This window comes from Nipponia nippon, unplaced genomic scaffold, assembly GCF_047370975.1.
Source record: "Nipponia nippon isolate SJK-2023a ecotype South Korea unplaced genomic scaffold, ASM4737097v1 scaffold_10, whole genome shotgun sequence".
Classification (NCBI taxonomy): domain Eukaryota; kingdom Metazoa; phylum Chordata; class Aves; order Pelecaniformes; family Threskiornithidae; genus Nipponia; species Nipponia nippon.
Genome location: NW_028262291.1, coordinates 34423810 through 34445600, shown reverse-complemented (window position 1 = coordinate 34445600; position 21791 = coordinate 34423810). Strand labels below are relative to the sequence as shown.

The 21791-nt window shown below is 39.7% G+C and overlaps 1 protein-coding gene across 12 annotated transcripts in view; it reads left to right on the top strand.

Moving 5' to 3' along the window:
- ZFYVE26 (zinc finger FYVE-type containing 26) overlaps positions 1-21791 on the top strand; it is a 52096-nt gene that overhangs the window by 9567 nt on the left and 20738 nt on the right. For 7 of the 12 annotated variants that reach the window (XR_015702023.1, XR_015702022.1, XR_015702021.1 and 4 more), the window contains 19 exons: positions 244-404; positions 3682-3885; positions 4461-5114; positions 6514-6603; positions 7307-7375; positions 8000-8151; positions 9478-9676; positions 10000-10263; positions 10445-10564; positions 10841-11005; positions 11889-12116; positions 13539-13644; positions 14438-15177; positions 15755-15951; positions 16843-16947; positions 17542-17664; positions 18405-18581; positions 19744-19990; positions 21121-21219. Coding sequence is in view for 9 of the 12 variants with exons in the window: in XM_087746535.1 (XP_087602661.1) it covers positions 244-404; positions 3682-3885; positions 4461-5114; positions 6514-6603; positions 7307-7375; positions 8000-8151; positions 9478-9676; positions 10000-10263; positions 10445-10564; positions 10841-11005; positions 11889-12116; positions 13539-13644; positions 14438-15177; positions 15755-15951; positions 16843-16947; positions 17542-17664; positions 18405-18581; positions 19744-19990; positions 21121-21219 (4100 nt within the window). In the remaining 3 variants the exon portion in view is untranslated. The remainder of the gene's footprint in view (positions 1-243; positions 405-3681; positions 3886-4460; positions 5115-6513; positions 6604-7306; positions 7376-7999; positions 8152-9477; positions 9677-9999; positions 10264-10444; positions 10565-10840; positions 11006-11888; positions 12117-13538; positions 13645-14437; positions 15178-15754; positions 15952-16842; positions 16948-17541; positions 17665-18404; positions 18582-19743; positions 19991-21120; positions 21220-21791) is intronic. The other 5 variants (XM_087746541.1, XM_087746536.1, XM_087746539.1 and 2 more) reach the window with 3 other exon arrangements.

Here is a 21791-nt window from a genome sequence, read left to right as displayed (position 1 = left end):
CTATTAGTTAATTTATGTATGCAAATAGAAATTGTGTTCTTTTCTGTGAATCTTGGCTAATCATCTCCTAGTGACTGTATATCACAAGCTCTTGAAATTGCTTCATGGGCATTAGTTATGCTATTTGTTTTTCTTTTTAACTGCAGTAGTTTGGCTGAATCAGAATTAGAGTGGGAGATAAGTCTTTAAGTATGGCTGAGAGACACAAATCTGTGCCACCTCTTTGTTTGTTCTCTCTTGCAGCATTACTATCCCAAGGAAGGTTCTTTTGCAACACTTGCACAGTCTAGATTGCCACACTGCAGTGTACTCTCTTCATCATCTCACTAATCTTCTGGCACTGAATGAAGACGATGTTATTGAGCTTCTTCAAAAAGTTCCTGCTAGAGACCAACAGATGCAGGGTAAATGTGTAGGGTCATGAGAACACAGAAAAACCCCGATCCATCAAGTATGTGCTGCTCAGTATTTCTGCCAGGAAGAATCTGTTCTTTTGACCTACTTCTGTAAATAAAGATACCGCTTATCAGCTGTTTTGCGGAAGAAAACTAGAGAGCATGTGGAAATTATGTTAGAATCCTTTTGGGGAGTAAATTGTCTCCCAAGAAGGAGAATCTCTTTGATCTGACAAGGACAGATCTCTGAAAGAGCTTTTTCAAAATGGTAACAAGACTTTGCACATGCTCATAATATGTGCTACTCATTGTAACTTATATACTGTACAATACCCTTAGCTTGAAAAGTAAGTGTATGTTTCGGATTTCAGCCATCTGTGCACTTAAATTTAAAAATCAAAAGGCAAAGAGAGATGAAATTGACAATATCTCATGCTATATCATCTTCATTTTTGAAAGATACAAAATATTTTTTTTTCTTCTAATATTATTCTAACATTAAGTCTTACCAAATCTTCTTTAACATTAAAATCACTAAGGCTGATTTACATCCCTCTTGCTTCACTTCTCTCATCTTCTCATGTTCCAATTTCATGCCTAAAATACCTGAGGTTACTAAACACGTTAGTTCACTTAGAAGTGACTCTCCTTGTACACTCTTTTGATTGTGGCCTATGTCCAAGTTCAGCTGCTGCTATTTTAATGCTGTTTTCTGATAGGGCCTCTTAATATTGACACTGAAGCTCAGTCTTCCTCTGTGTACTAGTACCTAAGAAGCTGCAATTTTTTGTGCCTTGTTCATTCTATGGATGGGAATTTGTACGCATATAATTTCAACCTGAGTTGCATGGAGAGCTCTCAGTGATGGATCTTGCACAGATTTTCCAGGTTGCCTAGTGGGAAGCAGTTTTCTCTCCTTCCAGTATCCTATTGTTAAGATGTTGGTTTCCAGTCCTATTTTTACAAGTTTTGCTGTTTAAATTATTGTGACAGTTGTCTTGAATAGTCTTAAAAGATGTAATGATTGAGACTCTATATAATCTCCAGTTTCAGTGTCCCGCTTTCTGAAATTAATTGTTCCGTTGTTGCTGGTGCTGTTTTTTTTTTAATCAGTTCTTGTATTTTAATTCTTTTGTGCTTAAATTCTGGCAAAACCTTTCAAAAACAGGAAGAGGCAGTCCCATCATGTCTTCTGGGAGCTGCATGACTGTAGCTAAAGAACTCTTAGCAGTGGTTTCTCTTCTTTTTTCAGGTCACCTTAATTTACGGAACTAGTTAATGGAAGACTAGTCCTCCCTCTCTTTTCAGCCCAGTGATTACTGTAAAATTCAGATAATTCTATAAACACAGTTTGATAGAATCTCCTTTAAAATAACCCACTTTGAAACTTAAAGGGAGGAGAGGAGTCATGAAGTTTTGATTTGTCTGACTTGGTAGTGTTAACAGGCCTTTTTCTTCCCTCACCCCACATACTTCCCCTTCTTCCCCTTCTTTCTGACACACATCTGTCAGCTGCAGTAGTGAAACTGAAGCAGTGGTGCTGGTTGACAGTTGTGTTCAAGCACCCTTCAGATCAATGCATAACACTAGCTTTGATCAGTCACACTAACAAAAGAAACGATGGGCAGAAATTTCCTCATGAGTTACACAATTGAAGAATAAAATGTTAATATTTCTGGCATAGGAAAAACAAGTGCTTATAGTTAAAGGGTAGTTCAATATTGGTACGAGGAAAAGGGTTGGTTTAGATGCGGATACTGACACAGACTCACTGCATCCAAGCCTTTCCACATGGGAAGCAAAAGTATATTAAACTTGCATTTGATTACCAGTGTGTATCTTGTAGTATCTCTAGCTAGACATTTCTCTTTTTCAGAGAAAAAGAGATTTATCAGATCTCTGGCTTCACCTGCCTGAAGTCCTCTTAATACAGTGACATTGAGAGCTTTTTAGGTGCTACATGTTAGTGTAGAGCTGCTGGTGAATTATAGCATTTCTGTGGCCATGTGGGTTCTGCAAAGGATTCATACTTGGATGTTCCCTCAGTTCTGTCTGCTGTCTACATTATGGTTTCCATGATCGTTGCTGTTTAGAATTGCAGTGATAGGGACTAATTGGTTTCAAACTATTCATGCTTTCAGGGCTTTTGTCTTGGCTGCTCTGTAGTTTTCAGAAAAGTTCAGGCTGGTGCTGTTCTTTGAAGTGATGCTCAAACCTTGTGTAGGACAGTGCTGAAACACTTGCTAGGTAATGCTGTTCAGTCCCAGAGTCTGGATGGGGACATTATCAGTACATCAAACCAGTGCTTTGTTTAAAAAAAAAACTTTGCTAATGCTTCCGCTGCGTGACAACAGGCAGAGGGACAATCTACCCCTTGTATAAGAAAATAGGATAGTGGATTCAAGCACTAATTTAATACTGTCTGGAGTTTTGGTTTTGGTTTTGTTTTGGGTTTTTTTTAACCTCTGTACAGTAGCTGGATAATTTATCTAAACCCAGTATAACAGAATATATGACTCTGTTGTGTTCCTGGGTGAAGGGGATGATGATGTGACTTTTACATAATTTGCAGCTCTGATGTTCTGTTGTACTAAGAAGGAATCATGTCTCTGGCATGTGACACCTTCTTTCCTCCAGCAAAAAGGGAAGGAGTGGGTGTAATACTTCTCTAAGTTGCCTTTATCATAAATGTGTGAAGGAAACTGTGGGACTGTACTTTTTCTTTAATCAGTTGCAGATTGTGTATGACCTGTATGGCCCGCCATTGTGGATAGAATCAACCATGATATCTATTCATTAGTACAAATCTGTAGAGGTGGTGGTACTCTATTCTCACTATGGTCATAGCCAGTCTACACTATCTCCCTACTTACCTGCTCTGTGATAGAACACAAAATTCTAAGATGCTGGAAGAAGGCACGGTCTGTCTGGTTAAGCCGTGTAGCTTAACCATGTACCTCTAATAAGACTCGTCATGAGCAGATTTTGATCGTTCTGTACAGTAGCTAGGTGCTGTAACACAAATTCACAGAAAATTTCCTTTTCAGAAGGGGATCCAGACCTGACTTTTCTGTGCCCATCTGTTGTAGGGTTTTTGTTGTTGTTGTTGTTTTTTTTTTCCCCTCCAAATGTTCTGAAGTAACTGTGAGATAGAGCAAAGCTGGGATGGAGGTGGCACTGGGGCAGAAAGACAGGATAAATATTGCTGTGTGGGAACTGCAGGAGAAAATTAACTTGTTTTCTTGTCTACCTCCTACCCCCTCACCACCCTTGTTTCCCTCCACAGCAGCAACACTCCCTAACACCCTGAGTCAGCAACGCAATCTGGCGCTCTTTCGAGCATTTTGCGCCATGAAGTATGCTATCTATGCTCTCTGTGTGAATTCACATAAGCATTCCAAGTGCAAAGATTGTGTACGCAGCCTTCTTGGTGATATCCCTGAAGATGCAACTTCTGAAGAACCAGCAGGTGATTGGCCTCCTTTCTCAGGTTTAGTAGCTTGTGCTTCTCCATTTGCGGGGCTCTGAATTATCACTTAGTATTGGGATAATATTGCACTCTGTGTACATATCATGTTTTTATTCAGTGGCCTATGAGTGCTTTGCAAACAAGTATAATGGCATTTCTTTAAGGTGTTCTTACCTTTAGTAATAATAGATATGAATAAGCTACCTGCCTTGTTCTAAAATATTTAAGGTAATTGTATTAAAAATATAGTTCAAAAAGAAGGTGGTACTAGATATAGGGTGGTAGTGGCAGGGGTGCTTTTGTAAAAGCTTATTATTTCCCAGAGCTAAAACTGATTTAATGACTAAAATGGGTGTAATCTGAGTTTGCACGTCATTGCGCAAGGTGATAATTGGCATTGCAGAGAGGGAGGAGGCACGCTACCTTCTTAAATGTAAAATGTTGGACATGTATTTAGTTGATTTCTGGAGGAGTTATCGGTTCTGAGCCACTGGGACCATTCTCTCTTCTAGGATTTTCTTAAAGGGCAAAGGTTGGAGGAAGGAACTCCTGGAAAGTGTTGGAAATGTTCTTTATTTTTGTTTTTAATTACACAGAATGCTCTTCAGTATTTCCTCAGTACCTTGTGAAGTGTCAGCAGTTCTTAAGGAGTGTTCCTGCTCCTCTGCGCCTGGAGGTCTTGGAGAACATCTTCTCCTTGCTTTTTATTTCCTACAGTGACCTCCATACTGAGACTCTTCTACCTGAGGACTATGCAGAGGATGATGATCTTGACAAAAAGAGTACTACTGTGAGGGTAGAAGGCAGTGCTAGTCGGCGGTCTTCCACCTCAGAAAGTCCACAGCGCCTAATAGAGGCTGAAAAGAAATTAGAGAGGCATCTGCTGGCTGCTCAGACAGTTCACACAGATACCCAAGATCTTCATGACTCAGTGTTAGGTGGCAAAAGCTGTGAAACCTCTAGGCTGAGCTACCTGGATCTGAAACACTTCACCAGTGGTGTTACTGGATTTTTAGTGGATGATGTGGCCATGGATGCCTTCCTCACATTGCTTCTCAACCATCTGGAAGAAATTCAGGGTTCTCTCCCATGGGACTCCAGTAACGTCCTTCGCGAAGAGCTGGAGCTTGTCGAGTGCTTGAATCTCTCTGCAAGCAGAGATGCCTTTGGAAGTCGCGTGTTACAGTTTTCCAAATACCTTTCTGAAGCTCACTGGCGATACAAGGTGGTGATGAGTAACAGAAATGCAGGTGGGCTTTGTATTTGGCACTTTCTGATATACTGACACTGTTCTGTTATAACTGCCCAGGCAGTGGTCTCAAGACTAAATTCCCTGAGCATCTTACTGGGGGAGCGCATTTTGGCAGATACTAGGAGAGTGACCTAGTTGGAGATCGCCTGATTCTTGCACCATTCTCCAATAGGAGTGATCTCTGTTCTAATCAGAAAGTTTGGGGTTTCTTTTTCTTTTTTCTCTCCCCTTTGTGGACACACTGCTTCAGTTCGCCTGTCTTTCTCCTGCCCCTTCATCACAAGTTATGTTGAGAGTGCAGTGACATGAAGGGACATGGTGGTGTGTGATCCAATGCAAGCCAGATAGACTCATGTTATTCATGGACAGAGTGTTGATTTAGCCTAGTCTGGAAGCATGTTAGGAACACGTATCAGAGGAAGTTGGATTATTCTGAAATACAGACCACTCCTCAAGAGTAGCTAGAACAATGCACTCGGGAACCTATTTCCCACCTTTCTCCATATACTATGACTTGTTAGCCCTGCTACTGTCAGATTTCTGCTTGTATCGGTGTGGCTTATTGTGTATCTCAGACCATGCAAAGTCCATGTCCCAAGAAAGACTGTGCAGTATGGACCTTAAATGTTCCAAGTTTCCAAACTTGTGTTCAGTTGTTTCTCAAGTCTCCCCCTATAAAGGAGGGGATGTGATGGGACTTAGGTTTGAGTAGGCAGCCCTCAGTGTTTCTATTGGACAGGCAGCAGCTTTCTATGGGATTCTGTACTTTTGAATCCTGTCTTCTGACAAATGATGACAACTATTTGGGGAACATCTTTCAGGGAAAGGTGGCTGGCTTTTCTTAATGCTGTGCATCTCTTGATTTTCTGTCTCAGGCTGGCACCCCCCTTACTTGCTCACTTCCAGAATTGTTGACTGAGTAAGGGTTCATACTACCCCACATTACTGAAGAACTGAGTTGTTTCAGCAAAACCTTAAGGACAAATCAAACTCTCTCTTTTAATATTTTAATTCTTATTATTTTTGCCTTGTTTCTAGCTGCTTATGTACTTGGACTACACCTGTTTTTCTGTATAGTTAGAATCATAGAATCATTTAGGTTGGAAAAGACCCTTAGTACTCATTGGGGTGTGTAGAAGGTATAGTACATTCCAAGCAACATTGGATGTGGATGTGAAAAACACAGTATTAGTTGAATTGCATCAAAATTACTTCAAGGTGCTGGTTTAAACTTTGCTGCGGAAGAGGTCTTAGCTGAGATGAACTGTGTTTCCTTTGGAGATTTGCCGCCATAGCTCTACCTGTGTAGATGTGCTGATAGATTCTTTAAGGTAGACAAGTAACTGTTTATGGCCTGCCCAGCTACTTGGTAATGTTTTTGCTTAAATGTTTCACAGAACATCAGCTTACAGCTTCCAGGAGATACTGCTCTTTAATCAGGTCCTCCAGCTTTAAGAAACGAAGTAGATCTCAAAGGTACAAGACAGGTGAGTTGAAAAAGTAACTTGTAGAAGACATCTCTGAAATGTGCATAATTTTGCTGAGCTCATAGCTGAATGCAATTAGATTTAATGGACTAGGAGTAGAGAACTAAATTTATTTCCTTTAGTTTTCTAACTGAAGTGTTTTAGTCCAGTTCCACTTGGACTGAGGTTGTTTTCCTAAAGCTCACCTGCACAACTAAAATATAATTAATTTTAAATTCGGGTAGGAAAATAACTTCTTTCATACATAGTCTGATTTACAGCAGGGGAGAACTTTGCAACTGCAGTACCAATTCTTCCCTTTCTCCACTATATCCAATGACTGTTTGGTATGTTTTCATTCCTATCACAATAGTATCTAGGATGTGAATTTACAGGAATTTGTGGCTTAAATTGGCAGCCTTAAGAGAAAGTTGGGTTCCTCACCCTTTTTCTGTTTAGCCTTTGGAGTGGGATGTTCCAAAATAAGAAGCTTTAAAGTATCAGACGTGAGTCACTGATGGGCCACCCCAACATAGTCTCTTGCCTAGCATTTTCTTCAAATCAGCAGTTTTTGCATTTATCATAGACATCAGTGATGGGTCATTTGTGAGATACTCTTGAAGATCTCTTGCGGTTGCTTGATCTGTTCTTTGCAGGAAGTTTTAACTACCTTGTCTAGAAAAAGTGCATTTAATGTGCTGGTTTTGATTTGTTTCTATTTTAGGTGGGAAAGAGGGAACTTCCAGTCCATCATTAGAAAGTACAAGTAGTGAGCTAAGCACCAGTACCTCAGGTATTAGGCCACAAAAGTAGTATTTCTTTGTCTTGTCAATGTGCATGATGAAGTATTTGCTTGGCTAGTTAATGTGAATTACTGCTCTACGCAGAACAGAATTAGAACCTTTCACTTCTCAGAACTCCCATTTCTGGCTAACTTTTTTTGTAGCATACATCTCTCCTTCTGGAATAAGAAAATGAGATTTTTCTTGATATTTTTGGCTTTCAGGAAACTGTGCAATGTGGCAAAGTGGAAACCATCAAAAAAGCTAATAGACTGGTAGTCATGTAACCTAAAACATGCTTAGGCATGCTAAATTGATTTAATAAGTCCGACACTTAAGACTTCTCACTTTATCCATATTGAACCAGTGCCCTAGCATTGCATCCACATTATGTAGCCGCTAGACAGTGTTACATTTGGATGAGATCCAAAATGAAAGTTCTGACCAAATAGTGAACTATAACGAGAATTTTTAACAAGATGTTTATGTTGACCTCTTTACCCTAAAACTTCCTTGCGACTCTCCTCTTATATTTTTGTGTTAAATATGTGAAGTACTGTTATCTGATAGTTGGCTGTTATTTGGTGAAATGTTTTTTCCATAATAGCGTACTGATTAATTCTGTGGTCTTGCAGAGGGAAGTACCAGTAATGTGTCTGGCTCTTGTGATTTGGAAAGCAGGGTGAGACCACATCAGCACAACCCCCTCATTCCTATGATGCTTTCCCCACCAGAATCACTGTTAGTTTCTTGTGTTTTGAGAGGAAACTTCGTAGAAGCCCATCAGGTAAATGAGTTGCATGTATTTTGTGCAATTAAAAAGCTAATTTGGTATTGACGTTTGTGGTTGTGATAGCTGATGAAGTTCCTGCTGCTTCTGTATTGGTAAGCATAGAGCTGAAGCATCTGCTTTCCAAGTGAAAGGGTCACTTCGGAAATAGAAGCAAGTGAAAGGAACAAAGATATTCCAAACCAACATCCTAAGGATGCTGGGGTTTTTTTAACTCATTATATAAAAATGCTTTCTCTAAACGTGGGTTCTCAAAGCGTGAAAATGTCTCATGAGAGCTGGCCAAGCTTAGTGTTTCAGCTGAATGAAGAACACAAAGAGCTTACGGAGGAAGAGGAAGCAGCATCTGAACTGCTTACTTTAGTCACTGAATCAAAACCATGATACTCTCCCACTTGTAAGTTTGGCAGGAACACGCAAGTGTGTTCCTTATGCAAATGCGTTCCTTACCCAAAGCAGAGCCAAAGTGGTGATTACATTTATTTGAAGGAGGTATGTTTTTGAGGCTAAATTCCTGGTACTGAAAACAGGCAGAAAGACTTGAAATTGACAGTCTGCACACTTGTAGTTCTTTGCTCCCTCACAGCTGTGCATACCTTTCTCTGTGGCTTTTGGGCTGATGCTCCAAAGAAACATCTTGAGGTGCATCAGTGATTGGATCCTCTGCAAAAAGCTGTGACCTGGCTGAGTTTCAGATAGCAATATTGGAGCAGTTAATATCATTTAAGCATTGCATTAGCAGCACTGCTCAACTCATTAGTTCTGTTCGATGTCAAGCATGCCACTTCATCTTCTCCCTTCTTACAGGGCCAAAAGAAGCATTTTGTTTTGCTTTGTTACTTTGAATTTCAGTATCATTGATGATAAAGAATTCAAGCTTGGTTTGTGTTCTGTTGTTGATTTGATAGTAGGAACTTGCACAGCTGTGCTTATCTACTCTGTGTTTACATTTCTAGAAGGTATTCCTTGCTGAATAAGAATTTGTTTAAAATAGTTTACTTTGGAGGCCCAAACTGATGGATTTCTCTCATTACACAGTGTATTGAAATCATGATGAGTCATTCTGAAAGGTGTGGTTTACAAAAATTAATTCAACTCTACCCTTGCAGCAAATTGTAGCTGAGCTTTATAAAAATAGTTGAAAAATGTCTCTAAGGTCCTGTTTTTCAGGACATTTCAGCCTGCTGTGTCTGTGGGGACATTTTTCAGTTAAAATATCTGCTTTATTTTATTCCCTCATCTCCTCTAAAAACCCCCAAAGCTCTTTGACTTTTGAAAACTTTTCATGTGCTCTGTAATTACATCTATTGTTATTTTTGAAAGGTGGCTTTGATGTTTAATCTGGATACTTCACCTTGCTATGGTGAATTGGTTTTCATGGAGCGCTACCAAGAGGCAGTACGAGAAATGGCAAGAGTGGAGCACAATATTGAGAATCAAGCATCAGATGGCACTGGAGGCATCAGGAGGTCTGGCAGTGGCCGTTCGACACTGCAAGCTATTGGGAATGCAGCAGCTGCTGGTAAGGACTGGGTTTTTTGAGTTCTTCTCATAAAAGGTGAGGGAGAAGTGGAAAACAGGAGAAAGCAATTTGAATACTGTCATAATGAGTGCAACAGTTGTTCAGAAGAGTACGTGGTGATTCTTTGACTTAAAAGGAGACTAAGAATGCTGAAAATTGCTGTCAATGCCCAATTAGTTTTATCCATTCTGCAGTAATTCGTCCATGAAGCAGGCCACCTATTGAATTATTTTCCTAAAGGATTAGAGAATAATTATCCATGACAGGATCTGAGATAAATATGTGGTTTAATTAGTGATTGTGTGTTTTGCTGACACATGTAGGTATGGTATTTTATTCCATCTCGGATGTTACTGATAAATTGCTTGCAACTTCTGGAAGTCTTGCCCCTACTCTCCAAGAAAAGTTCTGGATCAGCAACATCCAGCTGGAGCATACTGATCCTCTGCGGGAAGTCCTTGAGGACCTCAGTCCTTCAGCAATGGCAGCATTTGACCTAGCTTGCACTCAGTGCCATCTTTGGAAGACATGCAAACAGCTTTTGGAAACAGCAGAAAGAAGACTGTACAACAGCCTTGAAACTCGGGGTAGGCTTTTAATTTTTGTGTTTATCGACATGGGCCTGGGAGCAGAAAACTCCTCTCTGTGCTGTGTTGTTTGTGCTAACACCTGAGTCTTAATTAAATCTCACTTTGTACTTTCATGTTAGTTTCTCCTTTTTCCACTCTTAACTTTTATTTTGTCCCCTTTGCACAATGACTTCTCCAGGCCACCGACCTGACTTTGTTTTACTGCACTCTGAAGGTGTAAAGGGCTTCCCAGCAGTTCTCCAGCAAATAAGTAAAATTCTCAACTATTCCTGCACATCACAAGGGCAGTCCAAGCCAGGTAGGATGCTTTGCTGATAAGATTTTCTGTTGAAATGTGCTTAAATCAAATTCTTGCTTTCTGTGGCAATGGAAATTTGAACTTTCCATTTTTTAGCTTAGTATTTAAAACAAAAAAAGGGGATGGGGACCCAAGCTCAATTCTGAATAAACTGAAACACTTTGAATTTGGCAAACTGGTTGTATTATAATACAATTATTGGTTCTGTGGGCCTTTTTCTGTGCAAAAATATTTCTGTCTTTGTTATAGTTGCTGTTTCTTTCTCCTTCTTTGTAGAGGTCTCAGATGAGAAAATAGGGAGTCATTTTCGATGCAGTATCGTAGACCTTCTGCAAGCTTGCTATCCTGCCTTGACTGAAGAAAGTATTACTAATGAAATTGTTTTATCACAAAATCTGGATCAAATCCTAAAAGCACTGACATGTGTTGAACGTTCTGTGGGTGAGTTATTTCTGTTATCGTGAAGACTGACAAATGGATCTAAATTTTCGTTTTGGCCTGTCCAGACAATTATAAATCTAGTAGTAGTGCTCTTTGACATATGCATAAATATGAGCTTTTTTAAATCATGAATGCGAAGTGTGAAAATGTCAATGAGTACAATTGAGGTTATTTGTCCTATTTTTCTTCAGTCCTAATAAGGAATTCTTTAAGTGTATTTTAACCTGAGAGCTTATAGATAATTAGGTGTATCCTTACTGTTTCCTTTTTTTTTAAACAAAAAGGAGATAAAACTATTGTAACATAATAATACCTTCCAATTTTGATAGGGCTATCATAAAACATCTCATCCTGTTCTGAAGAAGTCTTCCACAGTTGCCTTTTCTCAGTGCTTTCCTAGCACTGGGGTGTTTTCTTATGTGTTTTTTCTTTGTTTTTTTTTTTTTCCCTCCATTCACCAGATTTCTAAATGTCATGTAGGTGTTTGTAAAATATTTAAAGATATTTGTGTGTTTAATGAGCAAAAATTTAGGAGAGGTCTAAGGGCTACATGTCATAGAGCACAAGGACTGGTCAACACCTGTGTTTTAGAATGAGCTTTTGTGTTAATGACACACAACTAGATATATTTTAGGCCTGCCGTAATGTATTTCTAACTTGTCTGAGGCATGGTTACCAATTTAGATGAACCATTGATTTATTCTGCTGTAAAAGTTTCTCTTGCTTTCAATAAAATTATAATGCCCAGACTGAGATCTGTAATTGCACAGAGGAAATTAGGCTAAAGCATTTCTCTCTCTCTCTTTCTCCCCCCCACCCCCCTTCCTTTTTGGCATTTAATACTTACTTGAATCTTGGACGTACGTCTGTTCTCTTAAACCAGATTCTAAAGGGAGCCTGCTTGGCACCTTGGTGGAGCAGGCCTCTCTCAAACCTACGGAGCTGGAGAAGCACCTGGTTTGGAATCAAACACAGCTCCTGCTGAGAACTCTTGACCAGCATGTCCAAACCATGCCAGAGAGCAACACGCAGACAAACTTTGTGAAGGCCTTCTTTGACTACATCACTACACTGGCTGCTGTTGTGTTACGAAGCCTGAATGCAGAGCTAGGTAAGGGGTTTCTGCTGGAAAGTGAGAGCCTGGGTGAAGATACCCAGACTGTGTAGTCTGGCCCGATTCTGGAAAGTAATTGTGCAAAAATGGTTCCTTGCCAAACGTGCCTACATTGCATAGTCAGATCTTTTGATTTCAACTGATTATTGCACTGCTTTTTAAATTTTATTTCTTAACACCTCGGCCTCCCACAGCTAAGATGAAAATAGCTGATGGCAGTAGGAAAACAAGAACAGAAATGTTAACTACTGACCCAAATTCTGCACTTTGTTTAGAGAAAACAAACAACCCCGGCTTCCAAAAATTCTGATCGCTACCCTATAAGGTGAGATTGATTTTTGCATCCAGTGGATCAGCATGCTGTGCACTTTTCAGCTCCCTTAGAGACAACCTGTGCCTTGCTGCTCCACAAGGCTAAGAGGAGAGTGTGTAGAAGGCTATGCAGAGGTAACCAGGCAGAACTTTTTCAAAGAATCAGCAGATGATGGTGGTCCATGAAAAAAAATGCACCATCAGCATATAAATCTGTCAGAAGAACAGAACAACTTACTGTGCTAGGAGAAAAAAGAGTTGTCTGTTTTTTTAAAGTTGACACTAATTGAGCTGCAGTAATGTAAAATACCACAGTACTGATTTCAGAGAATACCTTTCCAAGAGGTTAAGAAAAAAGGCCAAAGACCTGTTTTCAGACATGCTGGTTCAGCTCAGGTCACTACCACACCAGCCATAACTTCTATATGGACATGATTCAATCCTCATTGACTAACTGCCAAAGCCAAAAAAAAAAAAAAATGCACAATATTTAAAGGCTGAGTGAGTTTTGGGGAAAGTTTATTGTACTGGAAGATAAAAGGAAAAGGTAAACTTATGAGAATCTGTTCAGAGTTACTTGACATAATGCAGTAGTGGATACAAAGGCTTTTCAGCAATAGTGGCCAGGGTTTCACTCCTTTCCTAAAAGCAGCTGTACATCTGAGTTCCCTCTCTGCCTTTGCTCACTTTGACTTGAACAGAGCATGGACTCACTAATCTACATTCAGAGACTCCTCAGAAACCAATACTGCACATTTTCTGTCTCTTACCACAAATAAATCTTTTGGTGAAAGTTTGAAGTAGAGTTGCTAAACTGTTTGAACCTAGATCTCGCTTAAAGGCCGAAGACTATCCACTCTACCTGTTCTGGTAATAGGTCCAGTAAAATGTGAGCTAGTGGTGCCAAGTTTGAGAGGCATATCGTAATCACTAATGCCCTGCAATTTGCTCTGGATTTTACCACGCTAATGTGACTGTGGACCTCTGAATTTAGTCAAAGGGGTTTCAGACTCAGGCTCTTAAAATTTGTGTTCCTAAAATAAGACTTGGGTAGTGTATTCAGCTAATATGTTTGTATTATAATAAATGTTCTGATTTTTTTTGAAGATATATCTGCCGAAGTGAAAGTGGGGAACCCTTTCATACTGTTACAGCAGAGTCCATCTCAGCTGCTCTCCCAGCTTGTGTTCGAGAAACAGGTTCATCCTGACAGGTTGGTGCTTTTCATATTGTGTAGTTCTCTAGGTTATTTTGGTGTTGGTGACTTTGGACCTCGGCCAGGATTAAATTCTTCTCTCACTACTTAGCACAGGTAGTACAGCCTGCTGTGTCCCACCAGCCGATCGCTTAATGCTGCAAGGATTAGTGTGCAGGGAGGAGCTTAGTCAGTGGCTTCTCTACCAACCCAAAGATTTTTGCTCGGGAAGACTGTGGCTCCTCATTTTTAACAATTACTGTCTGTTGTGAAGAGAGAGTGCGTTTATGTGGATTTTTTTTAACTGAATGTGTGACAGTTCAGAGCAGTAGACTTGCAGCTTAGCAATGTAATAAAATAAAATGGACCAGTAGGGCTTCTTAAGAATACAGCTGGGCATGGCTCTTGCCCTGGTCAGTAGGTAAACTGGATAATCTAAGGTCCTTCCATCACAAATTACTAAACTAGGCTGGGATGGAAAGTGTCTGATTTGATGCAGAAGCTCTTAAAAAGATGAGCACTAATGGTGAATGATTTTGGTATGTCGCATTTAGGTAAAAGTGAATGTTTGAGGAGTAAATTCCTTTTCTTTGAAGGAATGGCAGCATAAGCTCTGAGTTATTGATGTCGTGCTATATACCTCTTTTTCATACTGAGTAAACATAGGATATGTACTCTTCTGCAGTATGTACCTGTGAAGAATATTAGGGGCCTTGTGTTCACAAAACATTTGGAAGATTTATGAAAATGTGTAATTGTAAAGTACCTTTTTTATGTGCTGGGTAAGCTGGTTCTGTTTTCAATCCTGCAGGCTTTCTTCTCTCTTGGCTAAAGAAGAGTTGAACTTGAATGTGCAGCAAGTTATTGTTAACTGTTGCTGTGAACCACTGTCCTTGTGCAGTGCAAGGCAAAACAGCCAGGCAAAGTCTCTTCTGACAAACATCAGCAACTTAGCACACCAGTGTGCCTACCACTGCCTGCCAGATGTTGAAATACGTATTCACAATTCTGCAGTGACCTCTGAGGATATCTCCACTCAGGCCCCATCCTCTGTGAATGACTTGAGCCAGCACACACTCACTGCCTCCTCCCTGGACTTCCTAAAGTCTCAGTCGAAGCTAATGGCCACAGTGGCATGTCTAAGTGCATCTAATATACAGAAAATTCCCAAATCGAGTTTATCTTGGATGGAATTTCGGGGCAGACGGGAAGTGCCTTTAGGTTTGGAACAGATTTCCAGGGAGTGTGAGGCATTGTTGAAGGAGTTCCCAATATTGGAACGATTTCTTCTTGCTGTGTTTGAGCCACTTCAGAATCAGCAAGAGGAAGGTAGCAGTTTGGCTAGTGTCTTCTCTGGCAAGACATACATATCTCTGGTTCTCCTAGGATTGCATTCCACCACAGCTGTTAAGGTACTAACGGGAGTCTTTGAACAAGCTCTTGCTGCAGAGGATTGGGACAGAGCTCTGAAGGTCTTGGATCTGTACAGTCAGGATGTGGAGGAGCTGGTCAATGTGAAGGATGCTGTGCTGAGCTGTGCAGCTGCTGAAGGTAAGAAGGATTAAGTTGGGCTTTATTCCCTTCATCTTTTTTTTTTTTTTTTTTTTTAATATATGAAGAATACAGCCTGGATCAGGAGGTAGAAACTAAAGTAGTGGTCCTTTGAGCAAATCTAAAGATAGAAACAGATACCTTTCCTTCCTTCATCCTAAATTTGCTTTCTCTGATGGTGTAGTTTCTGTTTTGCAAATGTGCAAATCCTGACCAATTTAGTACAAGAGAACTGGAATGCATCTGTGGTGTTATTTTTATGTGAAGAGCTGAATAGATCAGGAGACATTAATCATAGTACTGTTAATGGAACATCTCTTACTGCCGTGTCATTGTCACACATGGATGATGTATCCTGTGAAAGGAGGTGCCTTTTGGAGTCTAAAGTTACTTACTATCTCATGCTAGCTTTCGTTACTTCCCAAGAATCTGATGCTTGGGATGAGTCTTGCATTGATTTTTCAGCACTGTACTGTTTCTTTTGGTGATGCAATCCAATGAGGATAAGGATTTTTTTTTTTTTATTTTCCAAATTATAGAAACTGAATTTCAAACTAGTGATTTGTTTCCTCCACAGATAAGGATGGCTGGCAATACTTGTTCCCAGTAAAAAATGCAACATTAAGAAGTAGGCTGGCCCTGCGCTGTCTGGACAAATGGCCCCTTGATGCCTGTTTGGAAATCCTAGCTTATTGCATTTCTGATTTGAGCATAACTGATGAACTAAAAGCCAGTCTGCAGAGCAGGAAGAAAGAACTTCAGGTTTATCAAAAGGTGCGAAGTCATTCTTCAAGTAACCATTGAGATGAAATAGGCAGCAGGGAGCAAATATGCTTGCCCTTTAAAAAAGTTTTAGCCCTTGGTTCTTTTTGATCATAATACCTTTTCAAGTCTTTCATCCAAAACAGGTCATGTGTTTTCAGTGCTGTAGTATCCAATTAACACTCTGCTTCCATCTGTCATAGCTTTCCCACTCTCCTGTTAGCATTCAGGTCTGCAAACATGATTAGACATAAACGTTTGTGTGAGGCTGCTTTTTTGCAAAGTATTTGTTTTTCCATTCTATACAAATGCTAGAGCCTCTGGAAGCTTTCCATGCCAATTCATCATTTTATAAGCTTGAGAGGTGCAGATGTACCTAGGCATGGTGTACAAGACTAGTGGTCCAATAAGCGTGCTTGTATTGCAGTCAGTTCTTCTGACTGCAGGGTAGTGCAGATACCCAAGTCAGACTAGCTGACCTGGAGTTCAGCATAGACTGAAAAGCCAAACAGAGCAAACAAAGGAGTCATAAGTTCCTGCTGAGCTCTGTCTGGTAATGGTTCTGCTAACTGACAGCTCAGTTGTTTCTGTTAGTGCCAGCAATATCTGCAGTATACATATACTTTCTCATCCATAATTATTGCCATCTAGTCTTTTAAAAACCTTCCCTTATAAATGTGCTTTGTAGACTCATACCTCTGAGAAAATGATGTAGTCTTTTTTTGGAGCGCAAGTGCATTACAACATCCCAGAAAAGGGCTAGAGATAAATGCGGGTCTCCTTTTTGACTTTTTTCTTTGTGTGAAGCAACTCTTCATGTGATCACCTCAGCTGTTTTCTTAGACTTAATGATTGTTGTAGATAAAGCTTTTAAAATTTGTGCTACCCTAATAACTTTTTCAGATTTTGAATGTGCAAAATGAACCATTGTGGAATGACTGGCAGGATCTGAAAAAAGCCTGCACTGATGACCCCCAGGCCGTCATGAATATCATTCTGAAAGCAAAGGTTAGGCACCATCATGTGGATTTTGTTGAATTAGAATGCATTAAACTTTGAATAGATAAATTTGTTGAAATAGCATCTTAAAACACTGATCAATGGAGATTACCTTGGGAGGAAGGATTCCTTTGCTCAATTCTGTGCTACAGAAACACACAGATCTGTGTTTAATGTCAAGATTTACATGTAGTTAATAATCCTTAAGTTATAACTCTTACTTTGAGATACAACCTGTTCTTTTCTGTTAGAACTTTGAAGACTTTAATAGCATGGCTTTTGGCATAATGCAGGCTTGATTATTATGTAAGTATTAATACTGTAGATCTGGCTGGCTTTAAAAGTGTCTCTCAAAAAAGCCAACTTGCTTACTGTGAGATGAGAAGGTATTCTCAATGCAGGCTGTGACTCTGACAAAATTGACTATCATCTTCTTCCCCTTGTCAATGTAATTATTTACTTTTTGCATATGGGAGAGGAGTCTAAGCTACAAAATTTCTTGAAGTTGTTGAGAACTTTGGGAGAAACAGCTGTATCAGAGAGGGTAGAGTTTGTCCTTTTATTTTTTGTTTTTACTTTTTTTTTTTTTTCCCAATTCTTTAGGACTATGAGTTGTGTGAGGAATGGGGGCACTTGTATCCTGTCCCAAGAGAAGACTTGATCAACCTTCACCGTGAGCACCTTCTTCACTTACTGGAGATGGGAGACATGGAAAAAGCATTGCAGGTAATAGCAAGACTCTTTCAGCCTTACATCCATGGGTCAAATAAGTTGAGAACTGTTTTCTTTGCCTTCTGCGTGTGCGTTTCATTACTTCTTTGGTTCCTCCCTTAAGAGAAGCTATTTGCTTAGATATGCTTTCAGGATCCTGGCTCTCCCCTGTTCCACTTAAGTGAAAAATCCAGCTTGGCAATCTAGTTGTTGGACCTAGTACCATAAATGTTACTTACATGAAAATACAAGGCCCCTTATATTTGTAAAATCATAATGAAGCATTTCTGTGCTGCTGAAGCAGAAGAACAGAAGTGAAACTAATTACAGGAATTGGTCAGTTGTGCTTCAGTGCCTAAATTAGTGAAGTGTGAATTCTTCTGGTTTTAATAATTATGGAGCTGTTGCTAATAACAAAGCGCGTAAAATAAAGTGCAGGCTCTTTCAGACTGTGTAGCTTTGAAAATATCCTGGAAGCAAAGTGGAGACTTCTGATCACTACACCTTCTGTCCCATTCCTTGCTTAATTTTTTTGCTTACTTTAATTTTTAAAATATTTTGATTAACAAAATGGAGCAAATGGGCAATGAGTAGTCTATAAATGGATTGTCTAAATCATCCTTATATATATAAGACGCTTGTGCAAAGTAATTTGCTTGCTGGACCGTTGTAGGGCAATAATCTGTCATGCCTGTTATAAAGGCTACTTTCCTGGAATGTAGTAGGGATTCACTGTATTTTGTTTGTTTTTGTAGCTATTACAAAGAATTGAAGACCCTGGTATTTGCCTTGCTATCAGTGAACAGTCCCTTGACCAGCATCCAAACTTGGCAGCTTCTCACTTCTTGGCTGATTACCTCACAGCTCACTTCTATGCGAATCTGACAACAGCACGCCGTAATGAAATCCAGGCACTCTATATAGGATCAAAGGTGAGTAAAACTCCTGCGTTGTGGGATTAACAGCAATATATAATTATATAAGTAATGTTATAATACATAATATATACATAATATGTAAAGTCTGTAGATTTTACCAGAGCGTTATCACCATATCAGGTCTAAGATCCTGAGCCTCAGGATCCAAAGGAAAGTTAGAGATGGCTTAAAACTTCTCTTCCCCTTCATCTTTGCAATTCCTACATTATGAGGTGGTTGTAGCTCCCAATATGAACAGAGCGGTCTTGTGTTTGAGTTGGAGGGAGCGGAGGAGCGCACAGGCTAAAAGAGGGTGGGGTGGAATAAAATAAAATTGTGGTGTTTATCAGGACAGTTGCTATCTTTGTCCCAACTGAAAAAGAAAGCACTCTCAACTTACTCTCATATGCCCACCTGTATAGTGGTCTTCGACACATACATGGCATGTTTCTCCCAAGTGCCTTCCAAAGGTACACAGTATCACTCCTCTTTTTAGATGGCCATTGTCTTTACAGAAGTCATACAGGTTCTGTGCTCAGCCTTGGAATAGATGCACTAACCAGTAGAGTACCTTGTTCGGATGCATTATATGTAAACAAAATGCAGTGCTTTTGGTAATGTTGGTTTTGTTGTAGGACTACAAATAGCAGCTTGCTCCAGTGTGTGCCACAACAGTATTTTGCTGGGCTTGTAAGGAATGTTTGCTTACTTGTCCCTTTTGAAGATAAGATTTAATTTGGAAAATGTCTATATTAACTGCCCATCTTTAGGAGAATTGCTCTTATTTGCTTCTCTTGATGTTTCCTCAAATGATGGAAGGATAAAGATTAGGCTAATATTCTTTTTATAAGCTTATTTTAATAAGGGAATGTGCTCTACCCTGCTACAACATATTTGTCACAGGGTCACAAAATGCTTTCCACTCTTCAACTGCCTCTGAAATGAGGGAGTGTTTTATAGAATGGGAAAGTGGAAGCTAAGTAATTTCTGCAAATCCACTCAGTAATTCTGTAACAGAAGTAGGAATAGGTCTGAGAAGTCCCACCTCCATTTTTTGGCCTCTGTGTGTTATTCCATTGTCTGCATAAGCTACCATGCTAGTTTCTTGTCTTTAATCTCACAGAAACACAGATTTGAAGGTGTATAATTTTAACATGTTTTTTTCCTTGTGTCTCAGGTGCTGCTGTCTCTGCCTGAGCTCTCCCGTGTTAACTACTTCCACCTCTCCTCCAGGCCGCTGCTCATGCTGGAACAGCTCCTCATGAATATGAAGGTGGACTGGGTAGCTGTTGCTGTGCAGACACTGCACCAACTCTTAGCTGGACAGGAAATTGGTTTTACTGTAGAAGACATTGACAATTTGCTCTCCAAATATGCAGAAAAAGCTCTCAACTTCCCTTTCACATTAAAAGAAAAGAGATCAGGTGACTGTCCCTGAGAATGCTGTTTTTCACTTGGGAAAGAAGAGCCAATTTCCCCCCAGAATCATTTCACCAGTTGTGCCACGACATTTTTAGATGTGTGCCTCCAGTCTCCCCCTAGCCCAGAATACGTTCTTAAAGTCTTTGCCTTTCTTTTAAATAGATGTTCTCAAGGACCAACAGCTTCAAAAGTTTCTTGGACTTTCCTCTGTTGCTCCTTTTTGGGGTCTCTTCTTATATGATATTGTTCAATTATATTTCATTCCCGTTTAACGCAAAGTCACTGACGACTTCAGCAGTTCTAAAACCTGCAGCCAACTGCATCTTCCCCCAAATCGAATGAGGATTTAAACTTCCATAGTCTTTCCTCGTACCAGAGTCCTGTTCCTTTTTTCATATAGAAGACTTTTAAACTTGTAGTTCTGTTTAACATTCTCAGCACAGTTCTCCTTTCTAGTTTGCCAGTCCCTTCTCATCCATGTTGTTTTCGATTCTCCTGCATTTGGCTCTCTCCTTTCAGGATTTCAGAACTGGAACAGCAGAGGGTGCTGCAGATCAAGTCCAGTGCTTTTGTTTCGCTGTATTAAAAGCTCATGGCGTGTGTACCTATCAGTATCTATTTATACCTACATATATGGTACCAACTTGCTTTATGCCAGTTTCCAAATGTTGACTTCATTTCATGATTTAAAGATGCAGCTCTTGCTAACATAAAAGCATCACTTATCTATCTTTTCCTGCCAAATGACCCATAACTTTGCAAGTATGTTCCTTCCACTGCAATGTGAAGCATGTAGTATTTGCCATGAGCATCTTGTGTCAACGAATTGTTTTCACATCTGATACTTATTCTTTGCTGTATTATTCCTGTGCCTATCAGTAGTCCATTGCTTTGATAAGGATCCCTTTCTTTGTGTTTTAGGTCATTGAATTTTATATAGTTTTGCATGAATTGTTGTGGGCTAATTTTCATGAAAACATAGTAATTTGTAATTACATAACTAGTCCTGTTTTGTGCTGACATTCTTACATACTCCTGTGAATGGATTCCTCTAATCTTCATAAAAACAGGTAGACATATGGCCAGGATTGTTCAGTTTTTTTATGGGATTTTTTTCTTCCCTTTGTCCTAGATTCTCTGATACGTATCCAAGAAAGTCTCAGTCAGGTATTGGAGTGTGAAGCACTGTCTAAATCGGGATCATCGGAACTATCTCCTGTCAGCTTTACTGGTGAGGTTAAGACCTTGGTGCCATTTTCTTTCAACCTGTTCTTATTTGTTTTATCCCCTATATATGTGTGTCCCACCACTTAATAGTAACTTGGGTTGCATTTAGTGCCAGTTAGTAGGTCTCTACATTTGGGTGGTTTGGGCCCAATTAAAAGAAAACTTAGAGGAACAAAAAGTGTATGGTTTTGTTTTGATTTTCGGTAGGTATCTACAAAATGTCTGAAAATTCAGCACAAAACCTTTCCATTCCAGACTCTACAGAAAAAAGCAAGCCTGAACAGACCATAGGGAACAGGACTGCATCTGCAGGAAAAAACAAATTACCTCTTTGCCAAAGCTAGGTTGCTAGTGGATTAATGGTGCTGCAGGTTAATCCTTCTGTGTCTTGACTTCTATACTCTCTCTCTAGGTATATAAGCAGAGCTTGTCTGGAAGCCCATTGTTGTGGTACTTCTCTCTGTCTTCCTATTCTTTGCTCACTAACTTTTTTTTTTTCTGGATCTTAACTTTGGTTTTACAGTAGAAATCTCATTTGTGTTGTATTTTTTTTTTGTCATTCTTTTGGTCCTTGAA